General features: G+C 41.5%; 1 protein-coding gene across 10 annotated transcripts in view; it reads left to right on the top strand.

Annotated features, from left to right (window-relative positions):
• LOC117963650 (zinc finger protein castor homolog 1-like) overlaps positions 1–26,592 on the top strand; it is a 185,434-nt gene extending 158,842 nt beyond the window's left edge. For 5 of the 10 annotated variants that reach the window (XM_058993164.1, XM_058993163.1, XM_058993162.1 and 2 more), the window contains 16 exons: positions 143–208; positions 3,173–3,263; positions 6,806–6,970; positions 9,443–9,615; positions 10,014–10,849; positions 14,220–14,352; positions 14,795–14,858; positions 15,930–16,108; positions 16,381–16,503; positions 16,829–17,125; positions 17,393–17,591; positions 18,163–18,334; positions 21,941–22,089; positions 22,399–22,618; positions 23,402–23,728; positions 24,900–26,592. In XM_058993164.1, coding sequence (XP_058849147.1) covers positions 143–208; positions 3,173–3,263; positions 6,806–6,970; positions 9,443–9,615; positions 10,014–10,849; positions 14,220–14,352; positions 14,795–14,858; positions 15,930–16,108; positions 16,381–16,503; positions 16,829–17,125; positions 17,393–17,591; positions 18,163–18,334; positions 21,941–22,089; positions 22,399–22,618; positions 23,402–23,728; positions 24,900–26,131 — 4,426 coding nt within the window. In that variant the 3' untranslated portion in view covers positions 26,132–26,592. The remainder of the gene's footprint in view (positions 1–142; positions 209–3,172; positions 3,264–6,805; positions 6,971–9,442; positions 9,616–10,013; positions 10,850–14,219; positions 14,353–14,794; positions 14,859–15,929; positions 16,109–16,380; positions 16,504–16,828; positions 17,126–17,392; positions 17,592–18,162; positions 18,335–21,940; positions 22,090–22,398; positions 22,619–23,401; positions 23,729–24,899) is intronic. The other 5 variants (XM_058993167.1, XM_058993161.1, XM_058993168.1 and 2 more) reach the window with 4 other exon arrangements.
• The last annotated feature ends 372 nt before the right edge of the window (positions 26,593–26,964 follow it).

Here is a 26,964-nt window from a genome sequence, read left to right as displayed (position 1 = left end):
TGAAAACGTTGTTACACCTTAGAAATGTATATTGATAGCCCCAAAGTTTGAAATTGCATGTAAGTAAATACCGTGTCAGCTTGTTTTTATTAACGACAGAGCCGTTTCACATTAATCCTTTTTCTTTTGTGCGGTGCATTAGGAATGGATTGCCAGCAGAGAAAACAGTCATTGAAGATGTCAATCTGTACCAGAAATATATTGCCAGGTATGCAAATTTACCTTTTTTTTTCCAAAGTTTAAAATCGCCTCTTTATTTGACAATATGTAGTGAAGTTGGAGCAACAAAAACAGAGTTCAGTACTAACTGAGGGCAACAAATGATTCCATAAATAATTGCTATAAGTTCCTTACAAATATTCCTCTTTTAAGATAATAGTTTCTTATTACAAATTTCTGACCAACAAAGCTTTTTAGTATTACTCATTTAGTAACTATAGAAGCGTATTACATATGTATTAAATACGTTTTCTACCTACAACACTGGAGCCAGAAATCAGTGCCTGCACACTGATAGACATACTGCATTAACACACACACACACACACACACACACACACAAAACCTCCTTGGACTGATTACATTTAGCAAGAAGATTTAATTAAGGAATTTTTAATGAGGCTTCTCCTGGCACTGCCAAGAAGTGTTTTGATATTTGCGCTGCATAATGCATAAATTGTGTCTAAACATCTCGGCAGTTGATGCACAGGGTGGCGCGAGATAAGCCGCTATACTGTTTCAGTCTCCGGATTGAGAAGAGAAGCACTCAAAAGAGGGTAAACGAAGCCTGCATCTGTGGCTGGGTCTTGTTCTTCCCAGGATGCTGATCTAATGAGCGGGGTCAGTGGCACCAGTTAACCCCCCCAAACCCCCTCTGCTCCCACCTCGCCCTTAAAAAAAAAAAAAAAAGGTACTTCATGTACCTGAGTGTTTTGCTGTTTAAAGATCACCCTGCTACTATTTAGTTGATCTATTATCCACTTAAATGATTTCATGCCCCTGCTATTTCTTAGCACTTTGATCCAAATGCCTCTACTGTAACATGAGATGCACGTCAATCTGTGTATTGTTGCAAAATTAATATTTAATCTGCGAGTGAATAGCAGCAGACAATTAGGCCTGTGCAGGCTGAGCAGAGAGGGACAAAATATGAAGAGGAGGGGGGATAAAACATGAAAACCTGCAACAGCCACCACACCCTCAACACCCACCCCTCAAAACACAACAGCTTTGCTGTTCAATTAGCTTAATGAACTCAGCAAAGTGATCGCTAAAAGCAGCCCTGGGATAATCCAGACTGCACTGGAAAAACATTGAATACTTAGATCTAATGCATTTTTTTTTGTTTAGGATTTCTTTAGTTTTTTCGTGCTTTAGCAGATGGTGCTTTTGGCAGCAATAGTGCAACTGTTTATTTCTGTGTGTTTTTAGGTGTAATTGAAGGGTTTTAACAGTCATCATTGCCTCTAAAGACACAGAGAATGTGTTGCTTTAACTATGGGATTGCAGGGGCAAATTATCAATAAATAAGAAGATTTAAACAAAAAAAAATCACAAAAAGTTAATCGTTAATGATATGTGATTAGCAAACTCTGTTACTGGAAAAGCTCAAATATGTTGTGGTGAGACTTTAAAGTAAGTGTTCACAATAATGTTAGGGTTAGTGTTTAAAATGTATTATTGAATGAATGAGTACTGCATATAAATCCAGTAGGAAATTATAGCAGTGTTTATACCTAATATGGCTCATCCCATGGTACAGGGGGACACATGTTTTAACTCAGAACTCAGTACATGGCAGAGTAAAATGTTTTTATTTAAATTGCATGCAGTGGCAATGTTTGACAGTGAGGCACTGGATATTGGGTAACTTTTAATATGAGTTGAACTTGCAGTAGTACATCAAAGCAGCATCCTGGTTTGCTGATTCTTTACTGCTGATCAGCCTCAGTCAAAACGTAAAGGGCTGAAATTCAATTTGATATGCAGTCATCGGGGCACATTAAGTATTGCACAGTAACAGTAGATCTGAACTGATCTAATCCTAGTATTTTCCACACAAACAGGTGGCAAACCCTCCAGTTGCTATTGGGATGGTGGAGGCAGTGGCTGTTGCTACATCATCAGTTATCCGTTGTGTTTTTGTAACGCTACAAGCCAGCCTCGTATTCTCAACCTTTCTGCTCGGGAGAAGCTGTGGAGCTGCCGGAGATAAGCGGACTGGAACATTTCCGCCTCCTTGCCAGCTATTGAAACACTTGCCATTACAGTTTCCTGGGGGGAGATAATATCTAAGTAATAGCACTTAGCTTAAAAAGCAGTCATTTAGCCTACTAACACAGTGACAATTCAATAAAAGCTTCCTTTAAACAGAGCTGCACTTTAAAAATCACTGCAACTGCTGTGCAGCCGCTACCCATTGCCCATATCCACTGGGAGGGGGGGGAGGGGGGGTCATAAACTATTATATTTTACTGGAATACTTAAATCTCCTGCTTTATAAAGAGCAGTGATTGCCGTATAGCCTGGGCAGTACGAAGGGAGTGAATGAGCCATTATCTTCAAACTGACATCTGAAGTTGATAAATAGGCTTGAAACAGGCTTTTTAATAAATGAAACAACTGCTTCAGATATGACAGAACGTCATTAAAAAGACTGAACTTCGGATATGTATCTTACAATAAAGCCAGTACTTGCAGCCACCTGCTCACACTAGTCAGTGAACCTCAGAACTAAATATGCAGGCACATGTCTTACACAGCAGCGAATGTTCAGTCTCTTACCGATGGCAGTGGTCACTGTACTGTACTGTATAGGATCATTTCATTTGAGATAACAACTTCAGATACAGACGGGGTCTTACTGCAAAGTGTAAAAGTTTTGAATACTCTACTTATACTGTATGAGAACCACTGTGTATGGTTTTCAAGCTAGTTTACATTGTATCTTATCTGTATCTATGTCATTTTAGTACAATTAATAGTGAGTTTTCTATGACAACCATTGTTTTGTTGTGGTGTTTGGTTTTACTCATTCCTTCTGTCATCATTGCAGCCACTCAGATGACCGAACTATGGTAACCTGTTATGTGACTCCCTGGTAACAGGTGCTAGCTATAACAAAGCTGTAAAGTACATGCTTTAGGGATGATTGTTTGTGGATTGCTTGCAGGTTTTCTGGCAGCCAGCACTGTGGACACCTGCACTGTGCCTACCAGTATAGAGAGCACTACCACTGTCTGGACCCTGAGTGCAACTATCAGGTAGGCAAGGATTTGTACACTAGATGTTGCGTAGACACATGTGGGCCTCTGCTGAGGAAACGCTGTACTCCAGAGCAATGTTTCACTGTTTTACAGTCAATGTTCTTTTTATTTCCCTCCTTAGCAGAGTTTCCAGTAACTTGTAACTTTTAATGTCAACTCATGCAACACATTCCATTCTGGTAAGCCCGTACAAGAATAATAATAAGCAAGCCTCAAAATATATATACTTGTTAGCACAATATTCTCTCAAGTTCCTAGTCCTTTTGAAAAGGGTGAAGCCACACTATAAGTGGACTTCCTGTGTAACAGGTATAAGGACCCCTCCTGACCCCAGAGTACTTTTGCGCAGGAAGTGAATTTATAATGTACAGTAGTGACTGGATAAATTGGCTTTACCCGAGTCAAATGAAAATAAAGTTTGACAAACAAGCAAAACAATACAGGGCCTTGTGAGAAAGCTGATGTGCTTGATTAAGAGGTTTGCGTTTACTTTACAAGTTCACATTGACACTGCTTCTGAAATGGATTCTAGCGTGGTTAGGCTTTTCATTTCAGTGAGATATGACTTGCCCTTTATTTAAAAAAAAAAAAAAAGAACTTTGCTCTTTGTTATCCCGATTCTTTAGTCTGATCTAGTCTGATCGTTTAAAGAAAAGAGCTATCGATCTGTCTCTAAGAAAAAATAAAAAAGGATACAAATGTATATCTCCTTAACGTGGTAGTTTTGTTTTTAACCAAACAGCATATCATAAGATTGTGATTGTGGTACTATCGAAATAAATAGGGCGAGTGCATTGCAGTGCATTTCGGTTAGTATTGATCAGTGATAAACCAGCATGAGGGAGGAGGAAACACACAATGAGAATGCAATTTCATGAACAAAAATAAGAAACGATTTTTTGTGAAAATGACTCACACGGTTAAACAAGCCAGTGGCCATGTACTGTATGAGCTTGAAAGTAGCTTGTTTAATTGCATTGTATTTTATTGATGTATTTGTTTAGGGTGCCAGAAGATGTGGTTTAGTTGGCAAAGGGCAGGCATTGAGCATCAATTGTTTTCCGGAGACAATTTATTATTTTTTTTTAAGAAAATGACGTTGAAGTTTTTGGGCAGCAGAGTTTCGTAACCAGTTTTCTTTGCCGTGCAAAGTGTTCCTAATTCAAGGCAGCAAACGGGTACAGTCAAATCTTGATACCGTCTCTTTTTTATTTATTTATTTCATTTTTTTTTTCAAGTCCCAGATCGCCTGTTTTCATAAAATGAGTATATACTAACGAAATGGATACAATTACTCAGTCCCTTCTTGACATTCTAATCTGAGCAAGCCTGCTTCTAACTTGACAATTACACAACAGCTTTGCCTATTGGTTGGAATTTTTGTATAAGAGGTCATGGCGCGTCAAGCAATATGCATAAAGTGCTAAAAATATCCACCTGTTGCAGTTCAGTTACAACTGACAAGGGGTAAACTAAGGTGAAGTACTTGCATAGTATAGGGACACACACCTTAGCTACTCGCTAATAAAAAAAGGAACATGTTTAGACATAGTTTGGGCCGGTTACGGATACTGGAACACATCCAACATTCTGACTTCTATTTTAAAGAACAGTACAAATGTAATAGAGATCTTAGAAACACGACATGGTATTGGGACGAGTTCATGAAAACACTGCATTCAAATATTAGATTAGTCCAAGCAATGATTCATGCTGTACTTCCTCCTTGAAAATCCAAGTCACTTTATATCGCCAAATCATAATTATTGTTACATTTCGCCTTTCCTTGACTGGCCAAGGAACGTGCATGCTAAGAAGCAGCCCAGAAGCACAGCTGGGGTAGAAGTAATTGCCCTGCAGCTGGGGTCGCTTGGAAATCTGCTGTAAATATGGATGTATTTTCCAGGCATCTGCTTGTGCTCTTGTAGTCTGAACGTTTATAATCCACAATCACAATATTAATCCTTTCCTATCCGTGTCCTAGTCATGTACAGAACAAATCTAATAAATAAGCAGAAGGTGATTTAAACCCAGGCAGTATTCAGTTTGTAGTATGTTTGATAAACACAACATCCCATCTTGCTGTATATAAAGAAGTGTTTCTTGTGAATGAGGCCAGTGCTCACTATACCCGCTCATCACATGATTGGTTTGTTTTGTATAGTCTATAGATTAACGTCTGCATGGTCAGACATTGCAGTCCATTGCTACTAAACCTCTGTTGCAATTAAAACCCTTTTAATTCTGTCTTTACTGGATGTCATGAATCGCTCATAAATCCTCTTGCTTTAGCATGTTTTGCAGCAGTCCTAAAAAATTTTTTAAAAAATCAAATAAATATTTTTAAGGTGTATTAGGATATACTTGTCAAGCTGGCAGTTCACCCTGTGTAGTTTTACAGCTTGCAGCTTACCATCTGTATATAACTGAAAATCCAGATTTACTTTTTCATGATGCATGGTTTACATTTGCTTTGCCTTACAGTGTATACAACATCAAGTGATTGTACAGTACTTCATATTTCAGAAACAGGAAAGGACATGGTCGTTTTTAGAGTATTCGCCAATAGCCATTCCACAGCCAATGTAGATGATTCTAGTGGCAAAATAAGGTGTCACGATAGTACTAAAATGTAATAGGAGCTTCTAAAACAGTGGTCAAGCTGACAAAGCTAAAGCACATTGAAACAGTTGGTAATCAATTCAGAACTTTTTTTTTGTAATCAGTAAGTTTGATCACAGTGACAATAGATACTGTGAAGTGTAAGGAATATAATCGGTTGAGATTGGATAGACACATTGATTTGCACACAGAGACTCTTGCTTCAATTCCTGTAACATCAGTGCATGCTTATATGATATCATATGATGTCATGCGTATGAAACAATGTTACTGGAATTAAGCAGTGTTCACAATGGTTGGTTAGGGTTTCAGTTGCTGGGAGGCTGTGTGCTCTGGGGTGGAGATTAAAATTGGGAGTCTGTAAAACTGCATAGGAAAAGTGCCCTGTTGGGGGAAAAACGGGTAAAATCTGAATAGACTTGTAAAGAATCATATTGTACATACGTAACATATGCATGCACATGTGTAGTGTTATTTTTCTTTTGGGTTAAAGGGTATTTTTTCCTTGCACTTTAAACAAACTCTTACTGCCTGGAATTGGATTTTTTAAACACAAAACAAACACTGGAAACATGATATGGCATCTCAAGCGGGCTATCTAAATTGAGGGATTTTTCTTAAACTCAATGAAAAACAAATAAAACACGTCTCATAAGCCCGTGCTGGGGAAACTCTTCGTAGCGTTCAGTGCGTTCCTCCTTCCAGCAACACACACACACACACATTTACTCTCCCCCCCTTTCACGAGAATGAATTGCAGAAAAAAAGGCTAAAGTGAACTGGGACCGCTCTCCTGGCTTCGCACAGCGCCTCGCACTGCCAGTTGGCTTCTGCCTTCCGCAGCTGTTGCCAGAGTGATAAAAAGACCTGTTGCTGGTTCTCAAAACCTGTTGCTGTGTCTGTTCTGTCCCTCGCAGAGATTCACCAGTAAGCAGGACGTCATCCGGCATTACAACATGCACAAGAAGCGGGACAACTCCCTGCAGCACGGGTTCATGCGCTTCAGCCCACTGGACGACTGCAGCGTGTACTACCACAGCTGTCACCTGAACGGCAAGAGCACGCACTACCACTGCATGCAGGTAACCCTTACACACTGACGCAACCCCCTCCCCCTCATAGAGCTGCAGAAGGAGGGTGGGGAGGGAAGGGGGGGGCTGAGTCAAACCGACAGCCAATCAAATGAGAGGCTTGAAGAACAAGAGAGAAAACAAAACGCCACCACCAACACACGCACACGATGCACGTCAGACAGCTTCAGGACAGCTGTGGCACCTCTCCGTTCCCAAAGGACTTTGAGATGTTGCACGGTTAAGGCAGCAACTGTTGCCAAGTAGTAGCCATCTCGCTTACCTGAAAGTGTTTGGATATTCATGACCTCTTATAACTCCAACCAATAGGGAAAGCTGTTGTGTAATTGTCAAGATTTGGGAGAATTGGCCCACATTTGTAATCGATGAAAGCCTTCAGGCCCTTTTATTGTGTGTGTGTTTTTACTTGCCTTGCATTATACAGCAGTACATACAAAAAGCATGTTGTGTAATGCCTACCTTGCTGCACTTTGTACTACTACGAGATGGCCTGTATTTTGCAGAGACCGCCAATGTTTCAAAATCAGTATTATTTTACTGGAATGTGTTTTGTATCATTCATTCTAGACAGAGAGCGTAGACCACCAGCCAATACTCCAACCACTCTCCCAAGCAGATCCCTTTCTGTCTGTTCAACACTAGATATGAATCATGAATCCAGTTTAATGAGCCCTGGGGGTGTACCTGTGGTTCATGACCTTATAGGCCAGGGGAAGTGGGTTGGAGGAGTTAAAATATAATACCTGCCTTTTTAAGTCAATAAGTCTCCCCTTTTGATTTTTTAAAAGCTACACTGCTGTCACGGCTAAGTCAAAAAATACACAGAGGGCTTCCAGAGCAATTTAGAAGCACAGGGTTTAACTGCATCTATAAAAGGACATTCCGTTTCTTTCACTTTTTCCATTAAGGCTAAATTACCATTTAAGAGCAGTTTTCATTTGTTTGAGAAAGAAAAAAAAAAGGTGTCATAATATAAATAAATTAAAAAAATGTGAGGATGAAACGCTAACCAGCAGCGTGTTCCCTTAAGCCTTTTTCTCCATAATTGGCATGGATAAAATTCAGTTAGTTGTTTATATAAACTTAACATTTTTCATGTTTTAGCACCAAGGACTGAGTTGCAAATTATTCCCTACCAGTTTTTGTTTAATTCTTTACGTCTGCTTATTTTCAAGGTGTCACTACTGAGAGTTAATGTTGGAAAAAGGGGGTGGGGGTAGATTTAAGATATATTCTTTTTAAACCCCCTCCTAATGGTGTAATTGTTATTAGACGCCTCAGCGCTTGTTTTACAGCTCTGAGAACGAGCAGATGTTGGCACAAGTTCTTCAGTGTGAAAAAACCAGAGTGGCATTTTTTTCATTGTTTGACTCAATATGGTGAAGTTGCCCGCTTTGCTCGGGAGAAAAGTGCCAAGGATGATATACATTTGGTCTTTTCAATTCAAACATTTGCTCTTTCTATTAACCCAGAGGGCCTCTAAGTGCTGGGGAACAGAATATTTTAAACCGCACCAAGTGACAGCTTCCTCATTTGGTTAATGACATAGAAATTACAGCACAGTAAAGGAATATGGTCAACCAGTGAAGATTACTAAGTGGTTTGCCTATGTGTGCCTTTTAAATTGGCAGTACACAGGTTCAATCCGTGGCCAGGGGTTCTTGGTTGGAGATACACAAGGCCTAACCATACCAAGTTGCTGGACCCCACAGCCTTTTCTATATAGGCGATACCTCGGCACAAGAATCTTGTCTGTATATTTGTTTAAAAAAGATATATAAGCAGGAATGGTATAGAAGTATGCTCTTTTAAACTATAGTAGTATCTTCTGTCAGTGCTGCATGCCATACAGTACAGGACGCTCTGTGCCTTGTAAACGAGACACGTTTTATGGTTTATAGAAGCTACTCCGCACAGCAGATTTCAAAGCTTTTCTGTTCCAGTGTTACACTTCAAGTTCTCTAAGAACATAAAAACGGGGGTGTTCCGCTCTGTAATGTCTTTTCAGCTCCCCTCAGTCCATCACTGTGCATGCCACAGTGATGTGACTGAGAGGAGATTGCATGGGCTGGTTTAGCTGCAGGTGATACAGCAGCCAGTGTTTACCACGCTTGCTCATGGTCAGACTAACTGTGATCTGAGCCCACGAGGTCTCCCCATCTTGAGTTAAGTTACCCTGTAAGAGTGCAAGTCCCAAACTTACTAGCCATTTCAAGTTCCAGTTGATCAGATCTTCCTTTAAAAAAAAAAGTGCAACATCTATGAACAAACAGTCGTAATGTATTTTTTAGGTTACGCATCAATTAAAATGACTGAACGGTGCCTGGTAATTGATAAGAGTTAGCATTTAAGGAATACCTGTGATCCTTATGTATAAAAACGATTGAAACCAAACACACTTTTTATGAAGCGCTTGCAGTGTTGTATTTGCTCTAACGTGTTTGTTTTTTTGTCTTCCTGCAGGTGGGTTGCAATAAAGTGTACACCAGTACTTCAGACGTGATGACTCATGAAAACTTCCACAAAAAGAACGCCCAGCTTATCAACGATGGCTTCCAGAGGTTCCGGGCCACTGAGGACTGTGGGACAGTGGAGTGTCAGTTCTACGGGCAGAAAACCACACACTTTCACTGCAGGTGAGCCAGCCAAGAGTTCAGAAACAACAAAAATGTTAGAGAGCTTCAGTGGGTTGTTTAACAGAAGTCAAGTGATTATTCTAATAGAAATTAAACAGAGATGTTAAAAATACACTAATAGCCAAGAAACCAGCAACAAAAAAGGAAGGGAACTTTTTGTTTGTTTGAATCAAACATGGCGACTTTAAAGGTCGAAATTTATAACCATTGTCTTCTAAATCCTGTACTGAAGGACTTCATTTCCATCCTGTGATCTTTGTTCTTTAACTTGCATAAAAGCGTATTTGCATGTCTGTAAAAAAAAAAAAAATTAAAAAGCAGTTTAGAGAAGGTGAACGTCAGTTGATGTAGGCTTTAATTATTCAAATATGTGTGTGGGTTTTCTCCTCTTTTTGCAGACGGCCGGGCTGTACCTTCACCTTCAAAAACAAATGCGACATCGAGAAGCATAAGAGCTACCACATCAAGGACGACGCATACGCCAAGGACGGCTTCAAGAAGTTCTACAAGTATGAGGAGTGCAAGTATGAGGGCTGCGTCTACAGCAAGGCCACCAACCACTTCCACTGCATCAGAGCGGGCTGCGGCTTCACCTTCACCTCCACTAGCCAGATGACCTCCCACAAGCGCAAGCATGAGAGGCGCCACATCCGCTCCTCAGGCGTGCTGGGCCTGTCCTCCTCCTTCCTGGTGCCCAAGGAAGAGCCCGATGAGTCCAGCAACGATGACCTCATGGACTTCTCTGCCATCAGCAGCAAGAACTCTAGCCTGAGTGCCTCGCCCACCACTCAGCAGTCCTCCTCAGTGCCCCACATGCTTCCGACACCTACCACCGCCATCTCCTCCAGCCAGACGGTCAAGCCCACCACCAGCCTCCCGCTGGCCAGCAAGATGTCCAGCCTCCTCGCCCAGGCCCTCCCCAGCAGCATGCCCGTGGGCCTGGCTCTCTCTGGCTCCAACCCCTTTTTCCCCATCATCCCCAGGCTTCCGCTGCAGCTCCCTGTCTCTGCTGCCAGCTTGATCTCGGCAGTCTCTTCCAATGCTGCTTCGGCGCCCACAGAGTCCCTCTCCCAGAGTGGATCAGCCTCCGGGGAGCCAGCCCCTGAAGTCACCTCCTCGTCACATACAGCATCCTCCATCATGGAGAAGATCTCGGCCAGCAAGGGCTTGATATCCCCCATGATGGCCAGACTGGCAGCTGCTGCCCTGAAGCCTTCTGGGAACCCAGAAACAGGTAGGAAATATGTAACTTTGTTCGCAAGTGAGCTAAAGGAGCTGCCCACAGTCATAATTGGACCATACAACACAGTCCCATACCGTATTACAACAGCTCATTTCTTAGTACAGGTTTCTGAATTTTGAATCGAATGTGGTAGCATGCATGGAAAACTGGTGACTGTGTACAAAACCGTAAAGTAAAAATAAATAAATGGAAGAACACTCAAGGTTTATCTACAGGACCCCCTCTCTGCAGCAAGTCAATCCTACCTTGAATCAGTGTCATAAAATCCTATTAGTCATTTCCATTATAACGCACACCTAGCTATGACGCTTGTCTCTCAAGGGCACCTACAGTGCGGGTGGATTGTACTGAATGCATATAAATCAGCAACTGTTTCGCTGGAATGGGACATGTGTGAGTGGGTCTTGAATGGACATATAGAAAATTAAATTATATATATATATATATATATATATATATATATATATATATATATATATATATATATATATATATCCATGCACTCTATGTACAATATGAGGAGGTGTTGACTGGGACCAGCTAAATGTTATGACAGGTGCCTTTGGATTAGAAGATTGTGGATTGATGCATGTTGATAAGGGTGAAAGACAAGAATGCCTGAGGCGACCAGAGAGGCTAGATCCCATAGCAGCTGTTGGGGAGAAGGTGGGTGCTGCCAGTCACATTAAAACCAAGAGACTCCAACCACAACCACAGTGCCTAGATACTAGAGGTGTGCAGCAGCCTATACAGAACAGTACAAATTATACTGCATGCATGTGGTGCGTCTTGCAGATGTGTCAAGTATATTAGTCTAGGGATCGACACAGTAGAAGGGATACCAAGCAGATGAAATGGTGGTAGTGGATTTAATGATCTGATAATACAGCTGTACAGTACCTGGCAGCGTCTCTTTGGTAGAGAGTGTGTGTGTGTGTTTGAACGGTTCTGTCAGTCGCTCACTGTCATTGAGACCGCAGTGCAGCGAGAACATCTTGTCATATCGCTGAGACTGTATTCCCTCAAGGTTTTTACAGTTCTGCAGGCGTGAAATGACTGAGGATTTGCCACAGTTGTTTTTAATTTGAATTGTATTATTGTTCTTTGCTGGGTGTTTGCTTCACAAACAGTTAATGACAGCTTGCACAATCCTGCTGGAGTCATGCTTAAAAGTTGTATGTGTGTGTGTGCCGCAGTGACGTCACAGAGAGGTTAGAATGAGGTTTCAGTACCACGCTGGCATGCCCATTACCTAGAGGAGGGTATGTTGGTAGGTTATTGACACCTCCCCTGAAATGCTCAAGTGATGCCGCAGCCCCTGTGTGTGTCTTTCAGATGCTAATACCTGCACCTTTCCATGACTTCATTGTGTGTCAGTTTCATAAAAATGAAGAGGAAGTGGTTAGGAGTGGTGACCCTGAGGGACCTTTAGACATTATTTATTTGAAGTTCCTTATTACACTTGTTTTTGAGGTTTGGCAGTGTCAATTCTAACACATTTTATATCAAACTGGACTGCAGTTGCAGTATCTATAGAATTAGCTCAGGATGATGTTTTGTGATTTAGTGCAATCTTTTGATCACAGCTGTAAACACTGTCAAACATATTAGAGTATATTTCGATTGATTTGATATTGTAAAGCGATATCATAAAGGGATCAAGCAAAAACAACCTGGGACTTTTAATGTTAACTAGTTCCTGTTTCAGTCAAGGTATTTTTTGTTTTATGTTGTGTTTTACTCTGATTCACCCAAAAGTGTTTTTTTAAATCCAGACATCCTGAAGGATTTACTAATTAGACATGCTGTTATAAATGATTTCTTCCAAGTATTGTAAGTTAACAGGAGTAATCACATAGTAGAGCATTATTCCTGGACATATTCCAGAAAGAACATTGCTTTGAGATCGCAACTTCAATTGTTCTGTATGCTGTATCTTCCTAATACAGCCCTGACCCTGCTACATGTTTTTATGGTTTTCTATTGCCTTCAATATATTAAAACAAGCCCGCCACTGACAGGAGACTTACGGTCTTTCTATTAAGTGGAGGTCTTCCAGTAGCTTTTTAAGGTTAAAAAAATCAATAGTGCTCCAAACCTGTTTATTTAGGATTATACTAACATCCGTTCAGTAAATTAACAATGTCCCTTTTTAAAGAAGGAAGATCCCACCTCGAATGGTCCATTTCATTCTCAGTGTTGTCCTGAAGCGTGTTTTACAGCTAGGAACGAGACACTCCAGCTGTTTGTCCCAGGGCTATGGGGCTGATGAGTGACTGAACTGGTATATGACACCAAGACGTTGTGGATCCCGGTCTTTACACAACCATATATATATATATATATATATATATATCTCAAAACTAATCAGTGATGCTAAACAAATTGAAATTACTATCATTCTTTACACTTTTCCATTAGGTACCGTAGTTTAATGACAGTGTCTCTGCAATAAACACATGAACACTATGGGCAAACTTTTTAATAAATAACCTCTGGTAACTGCATAGGTTTTTCTCCCTCCCTCCCATGCTTGAGTGGTACCTAACGTGTATTAGAATACAACCTCTCAGTTTGGCAGGCCAGGTACACAAGGGCAGCTGTTGACTTGCTGCTTGTCATAGTTCCTCAACAGTCTTTTCAAGAACTTCTGAAGCCAATCACTGCTGGTGCACTAAGTACACTGGGACTGCTTTCTTATTCTTTTTAGTTTTTTTTTTAAAAATAAAATAACACTTACCATCTACAAAAAAGCACAGCTTTCTCTGTATAGCCCCAGGGCAAATTAATATTTCAGTCACTTCAGGATTGTGGAAAGAGCCAGAACGCGCACATACCTGTCAGCGTCCCCCTCCCCCCGCCACCTCCTTTTTTTATTCCTGTCGCAAACCACATATCCACAAAATACCTATCCAGGAAATATGATTGGGAGGTCATGCTTTTTGAACTGATCTGATTGGCTGTCAAGTTCAATCTCAGTATCACAGCAGATATTCCTTTTGGGCATGCTCAGTTTTGGCGACCCTGGACGTTGCTGGGGTAACCGAGACAGAAAAAGATGGAAGGGAGGGCGACGACCAGTCTAAATCTGCCACTTTTCCTCAGCATTAGCCCCGTATTTAATAAATAGTTAAGAGGCAGGCCTGCAAATGAGTTGTGACAAGCGCTGCTGAAAAAGGAATCTTTTCCCCTCATTCCTCCCTTCCCTCAATCACCATTTTAAAGCCCGGTAGTCATGAAGGCTTGACATAATTTTGCAATAATTATCACTCCCAGTCTTCTTTTTGCTGGGACAGAAGTCAGGTCGGATCTCGTCACAGAAAATAATGCTGACCATCAATAACTTGCTGTCTGTCTTCAGGGATTGGCCAGCAAGCTCTACCAGGGCGGTTTAATCTGGTTCAAGTGAAGCAAGAGCCAATGGATGGCACCACTGTGGGTTCTCAGGATTCCATGCAGGAACAGAGCTTGGATCTCAGCAAGAAGGACCACAGGTACAGCACAGCCCAAATCAGTAACTGTGACACCCTAAGCCACAAATATAGTATGGGAGAGCAGCGTCTTCAGGCTAGTGGGGTTTATGTCCCATGTGTTGGATGCCTGTGCATTTAAACACGCTACTGTAATCCTTAACAAAATAGGGCATACCCTACATACAATCACTTTAAGTGTATATTCCTAGCATGCATCATCAGTAAAAGCATGTGTTGCTTCCTGTCACACTTATACATTACGGTCAAGCTGGAACAGATCCTACAGACTACAGTTCAGTTTCATTTCACTGATGATTTGACTTTGAACCTTACCTCGGGTTCTTTCTTTTTTTAATAAGCAGCATGTTTTTTTATTGTGTTTCCATGAAGTCTGTGATGAATGTTAATATTTACTGTTCTCATGCAAATCTTGGCTAAACATTGTTCATTTTCCTTGTTCCAGTAATGAATCAAACGGACACCCTGCACCGGCAAATACATCTCTTTTATCCTCGCTTATGAATAAGGTAAGATCCATCCATCAAACAGCTTTCATCCCAAGACAAATTAGCAGGACTCAGAGGGGGCTGTTTGTTTTTTAATGTTTCACCGCTAATAAGATGAGTCTGTACCATTTACATTTTCAAGCCATTTTTCATACAGCATAATTTCAGCCCACCACTCACAAATTAATATAATGAACTGGTAGCGGGATGCATTGCCAGATATATGGAGGTGTTTATTTTTTGATGAGCTGTTTTTGAACCCTGCATGTGATTTTTGTTTATGGACTTTGCAAATTATTTACATTAGAGGAAAAAAGAAAGAAAGAAATACAGCTTCATTTTTTAGTGTTAAAAAATTAACAGCAATCTTGGCCCTGAAGCTGAGAATATTTTAATATTGCATGTTTTCGGGAAATGAAAATGTATGCACGTTTAATCATATAACCTTCCAGATTGAAATAAATACTGTGTGTGTATCCATTACCTTGATGATTTAAAGATGCATCATTTTCCATTGCTGTGACCACTTTTACAATTGGGTGGCTTACTGTTGCCTTGTTTTGACAAATTTATGAGCGCAAAATACACGTCTAGGTATTAAAGCATCCTGGCTGGAAATGGCCATAGAAGAAAAATAGACAATTACAACACTGGCCAGTGGAGATTAACTGATTTACAGTTTATCATGCTGGATCGAAAGATTAGGCTTCAAAAACATAATCAAACCATGCAATCTATACTGTAAAAATCACATTGCTATAAACATGTGCTGGGTAACCAGTAAATGTGTGTTACATTTCCCAGCTACTGCTGTTGCTGGAATTGCCTACAGGGCAATATCACAGCCCAGCAGTCCATTTTGGAAGATTACTGGGACTGACACCAGCCAGACTGGCTGAGATCAGCCCCTTCCCTAGAGCAATTGTGGTCTTCCCTGAAACTGGCTGTTTATTGATCTGGACCATCAAAGGTTGTACAGTACAGTACCACACTCACACACGTGTTCTTTATTAAGACCGGAAATGTGTTCCCAAACTGGCTACTAGTCTGTTTAAGGAAGATCTCTCTAACAGCAGTGATGACCCTGCCTAGTTTTATCTTTTGCAGATGTCGCAGGCGAACGCAGGATTTTTTAACGCAATGAACGTTAAGGCGGAGGTGGAGAGCAGCCAGACGGGAGATGGCTCGGAAATGGCCCAGTACCTGAGCAGAGTGATGAAGACCCCGGCACAGGAGAAGCCAGTCGAGTTCTGGAGGACCTACCTGAGGAGGTACTGCCTGCCTATTCCCCAGCCGACACTGATCAACAGACATAATCATACTCCTTTTCATGCCATCCTTACCTTACTGTTCCCTCCCAGACACATCCATTATTTTAATATCTCCTACGCCATCCTTTAGGAAGTTCAGGAAGGTATGAGTAGAATTATAATTAATGTGTGTGTGCCTTCTTTATTTTAGTAGTAAAACACAACAGTAGAGTATAATGCAAAGTGTGATGGTGCAGTTCATAGGAGCTGTATATGTGTTTCTTCCCTGATAGGTTTGACACTGAGGATTACTGTGAGACGCGGTGTGATTTTCTACATAAAGTTCATTTCCACTGTTTGGTGGAGGACTGTGGGGCTCTGTTCAGCACCCTGGATGGAGCAGTCAAGCACGCCAAGTGAGTTCAGAAAGCTCAGTCAGTTGTGTATGCTGAACAAGTTTTGAAGTGTCGTATTAGAGAATAAATCCTGGCTAGGATCATGCTTACTTCCCTGTCATGTAAACTGGCACTTTCACCTGGACACTGAATGGCCAATATCTTCATCCTCTAGCCATGCTGTAGCCACTGTAAGCTTGATTTATTTTCTATTGTTCAGTGTAAACTTCCTATCTGATCCCCCAATTCAAAGCATGTGGATGCTCCTGTAATCTAGATGTTCTGGCAGTATTACAGTGTAATTTGTCGTCCCTGATCTGACAGCGCTTGTTGCTTCTGTGTCCAGCTTCCATTTCAGAGCCACATTGAAAGTAAAGTCAGAGCCGTCTCAGAACCCTCCCTCAGAGGCAGGGCTCCCCCAGCCGCCCACCCCGGTCTCCATGTCCTCCACTCCCAGCCTGGACCTGCCCACCATGAGCCCTGTGGGCAGCTTCACCTCCGCCCCTTCGCTCCTCACCTGGAAGCAGCTCCCCCAGCTCCCAGCCTCTGTACCCAGCTTGGCTGCCTCCTCACCCCTGGCAACCACCTCCCTAGAGAACTCCAAGCCGCAGGTCAAACCAGGATTCCTCCAGTTCCACGACAAGTGAGTGTGACAGCAACCACGTCGCAGGGCAGGGTTTGCACTGTAGTCTTCCAGTTAAGGTTTTTGCTGCTATTAATAATTGCTTAGTCAACCAACCCTCTCCTGTTCTTAGGACCCATACCAGTGCTGTTAGAAATGACTTGCACTTACACCTTTTTTATTTGTTTATTTAAACAAATAACTGGTAAGAAGTCATCTAGAAGCAAAAGCTTACATGTTTCAAGGTAGTCTTCAGAACTTAAAGCCTTTCCTGGTTTTTCTCCTTAGTGATCCTTGCCTTGCGACAGACTGCAAGTACTCCAACAAGTTCCACTTCCACTGTCTCTTTGGGAACTGCAAGTACGTGTGCAAGACGTCCGGCAAGGCCGAGTCCCACTGCCTGGACCACATCAACCCCAGCAACAACCTGGTGAACGTGCGAGACCAGTTCGCATACTACTCCCTGCAGTGTCTCTGTCCCAACCAGGTAGGGAAATGGCATCACTGCACACAGGGAAACTTGAGCATGCTCACAGTAAAATCAACAGACACAGCGTGAATAGCAGTGAAGTGCTGAAGAGGGTTGAAGCAGGATGCGTTCTTGCACTTCACGGGTCTTTAGCTGTCTCTAGGCTTCTAGCTGCGGAACCCAGTTTAGTTTCTGTTTCTTATCTTATTCTACACTTGACACCGTGGCCCTTCTGTTTTTAAAATGGGCTATATTATTTCAATGTAATTGGGGTTATTTCATTGGGGTTGGTGAAGGCTGGAATCTTCTTGTCAGGGGAATTCCGAGAACATTGTGCTCTGTAATAGAGCTGGGCTTAAAACAAAAAAAGATGCTGCTGCATCATGACAGACATCTGACACTGTGACGCTTATATTGGGGTTAAATGTTTAAAAAGGGGTTCAATCCAAAGCTGTTTGGAGGAAGCTGTGGTGACCCTTCTGTTCATGGTCAAGCCCATAGAGGCTCAGTTAACCTCCAGTGCACGCACCTCTTTTGAAACTCTGTCCGTGGCTGGTTTACGACTTATGCTTTTACTTCTCCTCCTCAGCACTGCGAGTTCCGAATGCGAGGGCACTACCACTGTTTGCGGCCCTCCTGCTATTTCGTCACCAACATCACCACCAAGCTGCCCTGGCATGTAAAGAAGCACGAGAAGGCAGAGCGCAGGGCGGCCAATGGCTTCAAGTACTTCACCAAGCGGGAGGAATGTGGCAGACCAGGTGAGCAGGCACAACGGATCCAAACAGACTTAAACCACTTCCTTTAAAAAGTGCTACTGTAGGTTTTTAATAAAACCACCTGCACAGTTCTGTAAAGCAACATACTCTTAATTTATTTATTTATATATAAATAAATAAATAAATAAATTAATTAATAAAATTTATATATATATATATATATAAATTTATAAAAATATAAAGTAATGTTAATTAGAATTAATACAGATTCAAAGATAGAAGTAGACATGATGTCACAATATATAGAACACCATTATATCATGTAAGAATAAATCATGGATTTAAATGTAAACAATAACAAGTAGTTGTCATGCCGTCAAAAACCTATAAATACCTCCGATGTTTTGATTCAAACACAAGCTTCCTTGAGAAAGATATGTACAACATATCGAAACGTTGGGCAGCTGGCTCTTTGAGCTAATATATATATATATATATATATATATATATATATATATATATATATATATATAAATCCTTTAGAAATGTATAGAAAGCTGGGCTATAATTTGGACAGGTAGAAACTAATTTTACAACAGTAGCATCATTTATGCCAGCAAGGACTTTAGAGAACCGCAGAATGGTTTTGTTATGTAAAGTTCCACCAGCAGTGCGTGTTTTTTTTTATTTTTATATATATCGCAACATATAAAATAGTGTATGGAGGTTTAGCAAATCATTCATCTCCTGTTGAAAATAAATAAAAGAAAAGACCAACAAAAGAATCATAATATTTAATTACGGTGCTGTATGGGGGAAAATACAGATTTTAAGCACTTCAAATTAACATGATCTACATTTGTTGTATTTATTTTTGTGTAGTTCCAAAGCTGGGATGTTATATTAAAAAAAAAAAAAAACTCTTAATCCCATACAGTTTGTTTTTTATATATATAAAAGCTGCAGTATGTACAGTAATATTTCAAATCTGTCAGACCTTCACAATTAAAAGGAATTGGTTAATTATTGTGTTCCTTTAGCTTGGCATGTATGTGTTGAGACATGTCTGTGTGCTGAATCATCAAACAAAACCTTTGCTGGGGGTATAAAAATAAACAAATCGCTATGCAACTGCTGCTGTTTGTACCTTTCCTTGTACCGTTCGGGCTCTGTGGGGAACATTAAAAAAAAAAAAGTTATCAATAGATACAAAACCAGGTATTTAGTCAAATAATGTACTGTTTACCACCAAGGAGGCCATGGTATCCATGACAGCCACTGTAAACAGGCCCTGGATGTTACCTGGGTCTCCGTTTACAATCACTCCTGCGAATTCGACAGCTACTGTTATTTACTCAGCTTTGCGTGGTTAATTTGATACCCTGCTTAAACAAAGGAGTCTGATGACGCATCATATTGTACCCTGGTTGGGTTCCATGGCAACAGGCGAGTCGCCACCTGCCCTACATGGTCCCGTTTCAATTATTTTACTGTGCTTGATTTGTAATAAAATTAGAACTAGCTTGCCACAATATTTGATTAACTTACAAAAACCAGTGCCTTAATCTGAATTCATGTAGCAATTAGAATACGTAGGCCTGTGTGTTATAAAAAAGCAGCAGGAAAAGGAATGAAAAGATAAAAACAATTTAATATAAAGTAATGTTGCATTTATTTAAGTAGTCTTATTGCTCATCTGAAGCTGTACATTTATTGATAAATTGTTTAAAAAATGGCAAGTAGAATAAATTTTTTCTAAATAAATTCAATTTCAACTTTAAAAACCTCTTACATTTCTTTTCTGCCTTTCCTGACGACTGTCTTTTATTTGTTCATTCTTAATAGAAGCGTCTGTCAGTTAATTCTGCGGTTGCTTAGTTATTTATATTGATCTTCTGCTGTAAAGAAAGCTATTACTGTACATTTGTTCTGTAATCAAGTCTGTCACCAATACTGCACTACAGTAAAACAGAACTGCTGAGTTATAACCAGAACAAAAGTAGATGAACACTTCCAGGATGTGATTTACATCTCATTGTTCCACCTAAGAATAGGCTTATTTTATTGAAGAAGTCCTATCTAAAATAAAGACAAAGGCACTGTAGGTAAAGGATTGTAGAAATGGTGGTTTGCTATACGAGAATGGATTAGATTGATAATTATAGACAGGTAGTTCTAAAATACAAGGCCATTTCAATACTACCGGGACATTTTGTTGCCTCTTCTACTAAAAGCATCTCTGTTATTGTCTGTCTGTTATTTCCATATATGCCCATACAAGTCTAGTGCATGAACCTCACAGTACTCGGTAAACTGTAGCATTTCAGATGTCCTCACTCATGAACAAAAACTTAGAGAAAGTACTTTTAACCTCTATCGTCAAAGGATAAAAAAATAAAGAGAGATGAAGAAATGCTACTGTATATGAATGAATGAAATTCATACAAAATGATCAGTACCTACACAATTAAAGAACTACGTCAGAGCTAAAAATGTGACTCAAATCATGCAACAGTCAGAGAGGCCTGTTGCGCTACTAAATGAAACCACAGCAAATGCCAGTCTCAGTGCTGATAAACGTCTTTGTTTTATTATAAGCTGTTGAGACAGGGAACCCCCAAACTCACTTAAACATGTTAATCTGATTGAGCCCAAGCTTCCAGTGTTGCACACATCTGTGTGCCAATCTCCTGCAAGCTGGCACTCTGCCTCAGCAAGAATGAAACCTGTCCTACCCACACACATAGCACGCCTGCAGTACAGCGAGGGGAGAGTGAGGAAATGCTTTCTGATGCTGTGTCGTCTGTCTTTAACCAAACCTTCCGGTGTGTAATCTAGAAGAAAAAAAAACTAAACTAAACAAAAATAACAATCCTAGTCAACAGCTTCTTAGTACCAGTAAATGTGTTTCAACACCCTGAAAAACGGAATTTATTAAACTGTTTACTCAGAATTCTGAGGTCTGGAATACCTGTGATGAAATTTGAAATACGTTAAAGCCATAAATATTTGCAAACCTTTTAATGCATTTTTCACGTATGAAAAAAAAGAACCTGCAAATATGTGTAAAATGAATATCAGACTCCACTAACAATACATACTTCGTATATTGCAACAGGTCGCCAACATCTTTTATGGGTGTGATTCGCCAAATATTTTGGTCACAAATATTTATGGCTTTACAGTATTTATATTTGTATCCAAATTCTGAAACTCTAATATTTGAGCCTATTTTTTCCCCCCGCGTCATAGTTTCACATTTTTTACAACTGTACCACAGTGCAATCTGTAAAAGGGTCAAGCTGTGTAGGGATCACATATTAGAATGACTTTGTACTTACAGAATGAGTAATTGCATCTGATTGTACATTTTCAGTTTTAATGAATATTCCTTCCCGTGCTTGGGGTGGGGCATTTAGCACAAATTGTTTCAGTTACATCATCTTTCTTTGGTTTAGTACATGACACATTTGTATTTACGAGACAGGTATGATGTACAGCCATGCCTAAAACTAACAATATTTACGTTCAATTACAGGTGTCTATCAGCTGTAATAAGAATGACCTGAATTGATACCTTCGGATTAATGCGTCCACACATTGTGAAATCTGGGAATGCTAATGTGAACGCTTCTCTCTCTCTCTCAGGCTGTAAATACAACCAGGTGAACAGCCATTTCCACTGTATCCGAGACGGGTGCTTGTTCTCCTTCCTGCTCAAACATCAGATGACCTCCCACTCCCGGAAGCACATGAGAAGAATGCTGGGCAAGAACTTCGACAGACTCCCATCCCAGGTAAGGGATGGTGAAGGGTGTCATCTGCCACCACAAAGTGGTACAAGAAATGGCCACAACCCTGTATGAAATCAAATATCTGTAAATCCTGTGATATTACACTGGAATTCATTATGTGCAGCCATTATTTTAATGTTAATTAAGCAATACAATTAGAGAAGAATATAGGCTATTCAGATGTTAAAAATGCCTTGTTTTGAAGGTCCATCCTCCCTCTGTTTCCATACAGTTCAGCTCTGGCAGTGTATACAAGTCCTATAGAAAATGTACAGTGTACCCAACACCACGTCTCTCCCCCTATCTCTGCAGATGGCGTCACATTCTCAAAGGCAGGAGGAGATGCATCACATGGCAAACATGTCATCCGGGTCAGTGGGCCAATCCGGCCTGGCCCAGAGTTTCATGGATGAAACAGACGACTACATGGACTACATGGGGGGTGGGAGCCCGCTGGGGATCTCGTCCGAGTCCTCGAACCCAGACCGCAGCTGCAGCAGCACCCCGGTGGGCAACGAGAGCTCCTCAGCAGGTAAGGGGGAAAGGGAAGGATCAGCCTCCGAACACACCCAGCGTACAGTTGGATCACTTCTACCTCCGACACGGCGAGAAGGCTGCGTTCATTTCACAGGGATGTTTTTAAGTCTGCAGTGTCATAACAACGTTGTTCAGCTGCCTCCCTCCTTGGATTTGCAGAGAAAGTGTAGAAAGGTCCTTGAAGAAACCAGGTGGTACGTTGGTTTCATCCCCGTGGTTAGCGATTACACACCTGATAGAGGGTTGGGATTCGTGTAACCTCTACTTCCTTTTATGTGGATCCCAAATCAAAGCCTCTGGACTATCAGGTGGAATAACCATTAGAAATCCGTCCACGTGTTCCCAAAAACAAGCAGTAACGTTTTCAAAAGCTGCAGAAAATTTCAAAAGCAAGCAGACATTCGATTGGGTAGTGATCAGCATCAGGCCGCAGACTTGCTAATGCAGTGTAAATTCGTTGAGGTGAAACCACCAGAACTAAGTATGGGAAAGGTGTCAAGGTCTTGGAACCGTGCTGCACACCAGCAGTGGGACAGCTGAAAGAGTTTTCCGTCTGTTAAGTTCATGTCTGCCTCTGAGATGCTTGCCTCCATTTGATTTGTGTCATCTCTCTCTTATTTTTCAAATTATACATTTTTTTTATGATTTTTTTTTTTTTAATGTTATTTTCATCTTTAGTTGCTTTGGCTGTTTGGGTTTTTCATTTGGTTTCTTTTTTGTGTTTCTTTTCTCCCTTTTCCCTGCTTTTTGTCCTGTCAACGGTCTGTAAACGGACTAGGCTGCCTGGTCACCTATCCTGCTGCTGTGTATGCCACACCCCCTTCCACTGACGCTACAGCCACCCACAGTGCACTGCAACCTCCACCGCCTCCTCAGCCACTGTTCCAAGCTCCGCCTCCATCTTTCCCACAAGCCCTGCTCAGGCCTCCTCTTCCTTCCCTTCCATACCTCCTCTCTCCATCCTGTCTCTCATACTCTCTGCTCAGCGCCACTCTGGGAGCCGCCCGGAGCGTTGTCATGCCAACCACTACGCCAGGTTTCAGTCCAATCATTGCCTCTCCGTCTCCAGTTAAAAGTGATGTCCCGATAGTACAAGATGCTGCAGGTACTTATCTAACAACATGCTCATCGTGATTGTGGTATAGGAGCTTAGCCCATTCTCAACTCACCCCTCCAATCTGTTTCTTACGAGGTTCAGTTGGGACTGTACACTGTAGTGCGGCATTAGGCTGTGGGTATTTGCAGAGACAATTACAGAAATTCTCCATTAAATGGCAAGTCGTATATCCTACACATCCCTAGTTGAATTAACTTCTTGAAGTCTTTTGGCTCAATCAGGCTGAGTAAATGCAAGTTGGAAAAAATATTTTAACTGTGCTGTCTGGGAAAGACCTATTAAGTGGTTGCTCCTGTAATTTACTGTATTACATACATAATAGGAGGCAGTGTGGTCCAGTGGTTAAAGAAACGGGCTTGTAAGCAGGAGGTCCCCGGTTCAAATCCCACCTCAGCTACTGACTCATTGAGTGACCCTGAGCAAGTCACTTAACCTCCTTGTGCTCCGTCTTTCGGGTGAGACGTAATTGTAAGTGACTCTGCAGCTGATGCATAGTTCACACACCCTAGTCTCTGTAAGTCGCCTTGGATAAAGGCGTCTGCTAAATAAACAAATAATAATAATAATAACATACATACATACATACATACATACATACACATACATACAGGACTTCCTTATATTTTCCACCTGAAGTGTAGCTCTCCTGCTGTCCTGATTATCTAATGATTTTAGTTTTCTGTCATGTTTCTGCCACGTAAAAGGATGAAAGCACCTCAAACAGCACACAAGACAATGTTACACATCCATTAATAGTAATTCATTGTAATTGCATTTAAAGTTTTATCAGGTCCAGCGATTCTTATACAACCGGCTCATCAAAGGTCACATCATTAGCAGTGATTTTGACAGGTTAGGAGGTTTTGTGTGGTACTTGGTTTAAATCATATATATATATATATATATATATATATATATATATATATATATATATATATATATATATTTTTTTTTTTTTTTTTAAATCTGCCATGCATCAGCTATAACCATTAAGCTACCCATCCCTACATAAAAATAATAAATGTTGCTATAAAGTTTGGCAAATCCAAACAGATCTAACGAGGATGGTAGATGTGCCTTTACTTAGTCTCAATACTAAATACAGGATAGCAGTAGGGTCACAAAGGAAATAAATGTCTATTACCTCTTCTCCCCTCAGGCAACACCATTTCCATGCCTACGGCATCCGGGGCAAAAAAGCGCTTCTGGATCATCGAGGACATGTCGCCGTTCGGCAAGAGGCGCAAGACGGCCTCGTCGCGGAAGATGCTGGACGAGGGCATGATGCTGGAGGGCTTCCGTCGTTACGACCTGTACGAAGACTGCAAGGACCCGGGCTGCCAGTTCTCCCTGAAGGTGACCCACTACCACTGCACTCGGGAGAACTGCGGCTACAAGTTCTGCGGGCGCACGCACATGTACAAGCACGCGCAGCACCACGACCGCGTCGACAACTTGGTCCTGGATGACTTCAAGAGGTTCAAGTCCTCTCTCAGCTGCAACTTCCCCGACTGCCAGTTCTCCGGCAACAGCACCCACTTTCACTGCCTGCGCTGCGGCTTCCGCTGCACCGACAGCACCAAGGTGACGGCTCACCGCAAGCACCACGGCAAGCAGGACGTTATCAGCGCCGCCGGCTTCTGCCAGTTTAGCTCCAGCGTGGACTGCGAGGTGGCCGAGTGCAAGTACAAGCTCAAGTGCTCCCACTTCCACTGCACCTACCTCGGGTGCAAGCACACAGTGGTGGGCATGTCCCAGATGGACTCCCACAAGCGCAAGCACGAGAAGCAAGAGCGGGGCGAGCTGCCCTCCATCTCCCCGAGCCGAGATGGTCCCATGGCAGGAGGAGCAGTTATCCCCCCGGACTCTCCCAAAGAGGAAGGCTCCCTCGGTATCGCTCCCTGCTTCCCCCCTGCCGCCATCTCCTCTGAGTATGACCCGCAGGTGTCCTCCATCAGCCTGGACAGCTCCCTCAATCTGGGCATCGACACCAGCAGCTCCCTGTTCTTCCTGAAGAATGCCGCAGGCATTGGCCTCAATGACTCCCTGGACCTCAGCAAGAAGTCCCACCACGGTGCGCTTGAGGTGGCCACCTCTACCCCCAACACCATCAACATGCAGGCACCTCATGATGAGAACACAGTGACTTCAGGGGACGTGGAGGACGACCTGTCCCCCGAAGAGGAGGAGGATGATGATGATGAAGAGGATGAGGAAGAGGAAGACGAGGGAGAGGAGGATGACGATTTGAACACAGACTCTTATGAAGACTCTGTGCCCGAGCCCGAGGGCTTGGCCGGTGGAAAAGACAATGGAGAGAGTTTCGATGCTTCCACAAACTACGCAGATGCTTCCGGTCTGGCTGATAACAACGTAGCGGCTGATCCCTAAACATTTAGATGAAATAAAAATGAGAAGACGATATGTAAATCTGTATGAAATGAACAAAAAACAATAAGTGGCTTCAGTTAACATATTAAGGACAAAACACAAACTATTTATGACGGCCCAAATTCGTTATTATAATTATGTTTACAAGATGACCAACGTTATTGATTTTAATATGCAGAAGAAGAAAAACTAAATGGAGCCCGTCTTCACACAAGGGCTGGGCAGAATGTAAAGCGTTTGCTACACATCAGTGCATGTCTGTTTTTTATTTATTTTTTTGTTTGTAATTTTTTTTCCCCCCAGAGTGTGAAAAGTGGGGGTGGGGGTGTGTGTGTGGAGGTTGATATACTGTACTGTTGTAAGGCATTTATAGCAGACTTTTAGTAGACTGCTGAACCCTTATTATCTGTAAAAGGGAAATCAATATACAATTATATATATATTTATATATATAGAGAGAGAGATAGATATTATATATATATATATATATATATATATATATATATATATATATATATATATATATATATATATATATATTCTAAGATGATGCGTTAGGTTAATTTATTTAATGAAACATGAATGCATTATTACAGGAGAGCAGGCATGTCTGATTAAACCATGGGCTGCATCCTTCCATTGACCCCTGTCTACTTTATATTCTGTTTTCCTTGTATGCTAATGAGATCCCAGTCTGATAAGGTACTCTCACAGACAGTAGCATTTCTGAGACTAGTGTACCCTTAAGAATGCTGTGCCTCGTATGTTTTCTTCCCATTGGCTAGTGCAATGGTTGAAGGCACAACAGTTAATTCCCTTTAAAGAAAGGCAAT

The sequence above is a fragment of the Acipenser ruthenus genome, chromosome 20 (genome assembly GCF_902713425.1).
Source record: "Acipenser ruthenus chromosome 20, fAciRut3.2 maternal haplotype, whole genome shotgun sequence".
NCBI lineage: Eukaryota > Metazoa > Chordata > Actinopteri > Acipenseriformes > Acipenseridae > Acipenser > Acipenser ruthenus.
The sequence above is the reverse complement of the archived record's forward strand: the minus strand, read 5'-3'. Positions and strand labels throughout refer to the sequence as shown.